Source organism: Somniosus microcephalus, chromosome 4, assembly GCF_052327205.1.
Source record: "Somniosus microcephalus isolate GS21.2 chromosome 4, FLI_Smic_1.0, whole genome shotgun sequence".
In the NCBI taxonomy this organism is placed as follows: domain Eukaryota; kingdom Metazoa; phylum Chordata; class Chondrichthyes; order Squaliformes; family Somniosidae; genus Somniosus; species Somniosus microcephalus.
Genome location: NC_140990.1, coordinates 232,771,108 through 232,777,107, shown reverse-complemented (window position 1 = coordinate 232,777,107; position 6,000 = coordinate 232,771,108). Strand labels below are relative to the sequence as shown.

The 6,000-nt window shown below is 41.6% G+C and overlaps 1 protein-coding gene across 3 annotated transcripts in view; it reads right to left on the bottom strand.

Moving 5' to 3' along the window:
* Window positions 1-1,189: 1,189 nt before the first annotated feature.
* Window positions 1,190-6,000, bottom strand: part of zswim2 (zinc finger, SWIM-type containing 2) — an 87,852-nt gene continuing 83,041 nt past the window's right edge. For all 3 annotated transcript variants that reach the window (XM_085985916.1, XM_085985917.1, XM_085985918.1), the window contains one exon: window positions 1,190-2,561. In XM_085985916.1, coding sequence (XP_085842042.1) covers window positions 1,737-2,561 — 825 coding nt within the window. In that variant the 3' untranslated portion in view covers window positions 1,190-1,736. The remainder of the gene's footprint in view (window positions 2,562-6,000) is intronic.

The window sequence follows — 6,000 nt, the reverse complement described above, 5'->3', positions numbered from 1 at the left end:
GTAAGAAACTAGAGAAAGACACATGTTGAGGGCTACGGTAGGGGTGAACCGAGGGGGAAATTTGGCTTGGTAGCCAAGGGGAAGGGGAGAAGCAGCCGATGCAGTTGGATGGTGTCAATCTTAGTAATAAAGAAGTCCATGAGCTCGTCGCATTGTTTGTTGGAGGTGAAGGTAGAGGGGGCAGGGGAGAGGGATTTAAGGAAATGGTTGGTGGTGGAAAAAGAAGTTTGGGGAGTTATCATTGCTCTCCAGGATGATCCTAGAGTAGTGAGCTGTTTTCACAGAGGAAAGTGAAGCCTGGCAACACTTGATGTGGTCCAGCCAAATCTAGTGGTGGTTGGCTAAACCAGTTGTGCACCAGATATGCTTAAGCCTGCGACCTTTGGACTTGAGGGAGTGAAGATGGGGGCCATACCAGGGGGAACAACCAGGATGGGACAGAGTAAAGGTTTACTAGTCACAAAGGCATCAAAGGTGGAGGACAGAGAGTGAGTTAAGCAGATTAACAGCTGCAGAAGTATCATCCTGATTGGAATAACCAAATATCTACTGTTAACGGGTTTATGAAAAATTACTAAAAACCATTAAAAAGGCATTAGAAACTGTTTGAAATTAAACATCAAGATAAAGAATCACAGTATGTAACTGAAAAGGCCTTTTTGTCATACTGTTACTTGGACACAAAATATTCCCAGTATTTCAGACAGGAGGAGTAGGCAAATTAGCTACTACTAGGCTTTTACCATTATCAGTCTTGATCAAGCTACGAGGAAATGAGTGAGCAGCGTGGGTTGTTGGATTTTCCCTCTCTTATAAGTAAGTGTATGTCAGTGTGCTCCTTTGATAGCATGACTCAGATGAGGATGAACCTGCATTGAACCACTCTTTGTCCCCACAACAGCCTGTTTAATAATAATTTTACAGTAATCATTTTTTCTCAACCTGCTGATTTGTCACATATATTACAATACATGAGAACCAACAATTTTATAAAACTGCTGTATGTTCATGAAGGTAGCTTAGTAAAAGCTATCAAATACACCTAGATATACCAGGTATTAATTCACATCAAATGTATTATTTCATATCATCTCACTTGTTCATTATTATCTAACCAACAATATGATACATTAGTTGTTTCAGATCAGGTTGATGTATCTGAAGAAAATGCAAGAGTTGACTTTAGAAAGATTTTCAAATCTTAATTTTTATTACACTAACTAAATTTTTATTTCTTGGAAAAATATACTGCCCATTAGAAATCTCAGAACGAGCTACCCACCTTCGCCTGATTCAAAATAAGTGATCAAAAAAGCCCAATAAAGTGAGATAGTTCCACACATAATAAGCAATAGTATTCCTAAACAAAAATTAAAGGATGCACTGTAAATATCTAATAACTCATTTATTAAAGCACTCTTACCTCACTTGATATTCTGCTATATTTTGACATTGCTGTATTGTTGACTATCATCCTTGGTCAATCAGACTTTGTAAATAGAGGTAAATGCTTTTATTGCTGAAAATACTATTGAGGTAATTTTATGAGTTTGTGCTTCCTTAGAGGCTCCCGCAGGAAGTGTGGATTTGTAAAACTGTATGTGTGTAATTTGTGCATAATTTTATGTAATAGTGTTACTGGTAATTTGTTAATGTTAATTTGTTTTTTAGTAACAGCTTTCCTAATAATTTTAAAAGTATTAATAAATAGCCTGCACTTTCATAAGTGAATGGATTTATAGTCTGGTGTTCACTGACATTCCTTCCATAGCAAGAGTCACATTCGCAGCAGCTGAACGCACAGGAACACACTTGGCTCTTCTTGAAAGGAGTCCGATTTGTTTTCTGATCTCACCTTTAAACCCATTGCTTTGGGTTCTCTGTGTGGAGCTACTATCACGTGAACAAACCTTCAGGTGTAAAATCTGTTGAGGTGATGGTAATTCTGTTGAGTCTGACTTTCCATTGCTAATTGGATACAGTATGGGGGCACTACTTGAACCAGTACTAGGAGTCCTGCTAATGCCAATCTCTCTCTTCTTTATTTGACTACCATTAGAGTTCTTTGACTTCACTTCAACCTGAACAGGTTCAGCAGAATGATTTTTATTTCTTATATCAGGTAAAAGACTTGGGAAATGTTCCTGAAACATTCCCACAGGCATTGAACGTCCAGCACCATGACATTGGTTTACACTTGTTTCATTTTTTACACCGTTCAAACGAAGGTAACTTAATCCATTTACAGTGAAATCCTCTGTGAGGCTTACTGGATTCTGATCCTCATGTCCTCGTTGATACTGGCCTTGTTTTTGCTGGCCAGAGGCTTGGTTGCTGCTTGTTTTTTTCAGTGATGAATGGTAACCAATCACTGGAATAAGGAGCTGAGGTTGGTCCAGTTGGACATTAAGCCTGGAATGCTCAGAAATGGTGGATATCTCTTTCTTTTTGGCTCTGCTTGGTCCCTCATTCCAGGTTAATGGGTTATAGACTGCTTGCCCGTCAATTGGACAAGAGTTGCACTCATGCAATAGCCAATGGTCGATGCATTCTTTGTGAAACTAGTTAAAACAAGATAATCCAATCAATAGTTAAAGTTCATATTTACTATTATTGAGACAATGCACTACTGTAACTACAACACTACAAAAAAAATACTAGCACTTTGAAAACATGACCAACTACTTCAAAGACAGTGGTATTTCTACCTACACCAAATATATACGGCAATAAGGAAGCTTTGGCAAGTAAACATTGGTATATCACAATAGCAAAATACTGCAGATGTTGGAAATCCGAAATAACAACAGAAAATGCTGGAAAAACTCAGCAGGTCAGGCAACATCCGTGGAGAGAAATTTGAGTTGACGTTTCGGGTCGAACCCTTCTTCAAAACTGGAAAGAAAAGAAAATAGATCGAAGGCAGGGCTGAAGAAGAAAGCAAACCTAACCAATAATGAGCTGCTCTAACAGTGCACAAGATTGCAAAGGGCAAACAGCATCCAACCACACTCTGGGTGGACAGCAGGGGCGGGTCTGGCGCATCTCATTGTGCGAGTCAACATTCTGAGCAATTACTCTCGTAACTGCTGCACAAAAACCTAAAGCTGCACCAAGATGTGTTGTGTCTGATGCAAGAATTCCAAACTTTGGTGTAAGAGAAAGTCTGCCAAGTTTTGCATGAATGGCGATAGATGTTTGTTAAGTATATATACATGTGAAGTACATTTATCAGTATTGTGTGTTAGGGGATTTCTGTTAAAATTAGTGCATGTGGCTAAAACAGTGTTGCCGTAGCCATGCTTGTAGCTAGTCAGCGATTTCTATTGGACAACACTGTATTACAATTCCATTTACCCTCCTTTTCTCTGTACCTTTGATACCCTTACCTAATATCTACCAATATGATACAGAAACAAGAAGTTAGAATGGTTACAGCACGGAAGAAGGCCATTCGGCCCGTCGAGCCCAAAGTTGAGGTGGAAGAAAATGAAGTCGGGCCCTCTGCTTCTGGCACTACATCCCTAGTACCATCATTCAACACTCTCTGGCAAGTGCCAACCACAAGACATTAGAGAATGAGCCAAAGAAGAGTTCACAGATGATGCACAGAAGACAGGTGGGCAGGAACTAAGCGGAAACAAGGAGGCAGACATTACTGACTAGTCGGTCAAATGATGTCAGTCTTCCGCTGAAGAGTCTCGGGACTCAAATCTCATGGGTTTTGCCTTTAAAAGATGGATGCTTGCAGAGCATTAAACATGTGCAGGCACTGGGAATGAACTTCCGGAATGTACAGCAGATGGTGGGCCATTTGGAGGAGCCCACTACCCACATGTGTGGCAGTAGGATAATAAGAACATAAGAATTATGAGCAGGAGTAGGCCATACGGCTCCTCGAGCCTGCTCCGCCATTCAATAATATCATGGCTGATCTTTGACCTCAACTCCACTTTCCTGCCCTATCCCCATATCCCTTGATTCCTCGAAAGTTCAAAAATCTATCTATCTCAGCCTTGAATATACTCAACAACTGAGCATCCATAGCCCTTCGGGATAGAGAATTCCAAAGATTCACAACCCTCTGAGTGAAGAAATTCCTCCTCATTTCGGTCTTAAAAGGCCAACCCCTTATCCTGAGACTATGCCCCCTAGTTCTAGACTCTCCAGCCAGGAGAAACAATCTCTCAGCATCTACCCTGTCAATCCCCCTCAGAATCTTACATGTTTCAATGAGATCACTTCTCATTCTTCTAAACTCCAGAGAGTATAGGCCCATTCTACTCAATCTTTCCTCATAGGACAACCCTCTCATCCCAGGAATCAATCTGGTGAACCTTCATTGCACCGCCTCTAAGGCAAGTATATCCTTCCTTAGATAAGGAGACCAAAACTGTGCACAGTACTCCAGGTGTGGTCTCACTAAAGCCCTGTACAATTGTAGCAAGACTTCCTTACTCTTATACTCCAACCCTCTAGCAATAAAGGCCAACCTGCCATTTGCCTTCCTAATTGCTTGCTGTACCTGCATGCTAACTCTCTGTGTTTCTTGTACTAGGACACCTAAATCTCTCTGAACACCAACATTTAATAGTTTCTCAACATTTAAAAAAATCTATTCTTCCTATCAAGTGAATAACCTCACATTTCCCCACATTATACTTTGCAGGCTTGAGATGAGGAGGAATTTCTTCACTCAGAGGGTTTGCAGCACCGCGGTTTACTCTGCAGCTTGCGGCGATCCCCCACTACAGAATGTCTAAGGACTCCATGGATGCTCACACTGTTGCTATAGGATTTGGGTATCAGAATGGAGAGGGCTGTTCAACAGGTTAGAGATAACCACATTTCAGTGCTTCACTGACCTGATTGGTACTGCTGACTATTTTCCCACTGATCAGTACCTACGCAGAGTCAATGCTCAGTACTAGTGGCCTGTCAGGAATGCAATCATGTGATGCTGCTGTCTATTAGATAGCAGCACATGTGTGTTGTTCCACTATCCCCCTCAGGTGCTTGCAAATGCAGAAGGAAGGAGGCTGGGCCAGGCTGCCCTTGCAGCAGTATAAGAAGTGCAGCCTGCAGTATGTTGGCAAATGGTATGTTGGCCTTCGTAGCGAGAGGGTTTGAGTACAGGAACAAGGATGTCTTGCTGCAGTTGTACAGTGCCTTGGTGAGACCACACCTTGAGTATTGTGTGCAGTTTTGGTCGCCTTATCTGAGGAAGGATGTTCTTGCCATGGAAGGAGTTCAGCGAAGATTCACCAGGCTGATACCTGGGATGGCAGGAATGACGTATGAGGAGAGATTGGGACGATTGGGCTTGTACTCGCTGGAGTTTAGAAGAATGAGAGGGGATCTCATTGAAACTTATAAAATTCTGACAGGACTGGACAGACTTAGATGCAGGAAGGATGTTCCCGATGGTCGGGGAGTCCAGAACCAGGGGGTCACAGTCTAAGGATAAGGGGTAGGCCATTTAGAACACAAATGAGGAGGAATTTCTTCACCCAGAGAGTGGTGAACCTGTGGAATTCTCTACCACAGAAGGCAGTAGAGGCCAATTCATTAAATATATTCAAGAAGGAGTTGGATATATTTCTTAAGGCTAAAGGGATCAAGGGGTATGGGGAGAAAGCAGGGACCGGGTACTGAATTTGGATGATCAGCCATGATCGCATTGAATGCTGGAGCAGGCTCGAGGGGCCGAATGGCCTACTCCTGCTCCTATCTTCTATGTTTCTATATTAAGTATGTCCATCTCAGAAAACACATCAAACAGAATTCAGAAATCACAATCTGCATTTTTTTCTTATGTTTACTTCCACTTTTTATTTACTGCCTAGCAATGCTGGACACCTATTTTACAGAGGTGTGATTAATTTCCAGTGTAAATGAGGTAGTAATGATATATAACATCACCATATGATTACTGCCTAGGGTAGTGCTTGCAGCAACAAGTGAAGGGACATTGGAAAATTGGGTGGACACAAAAATGGG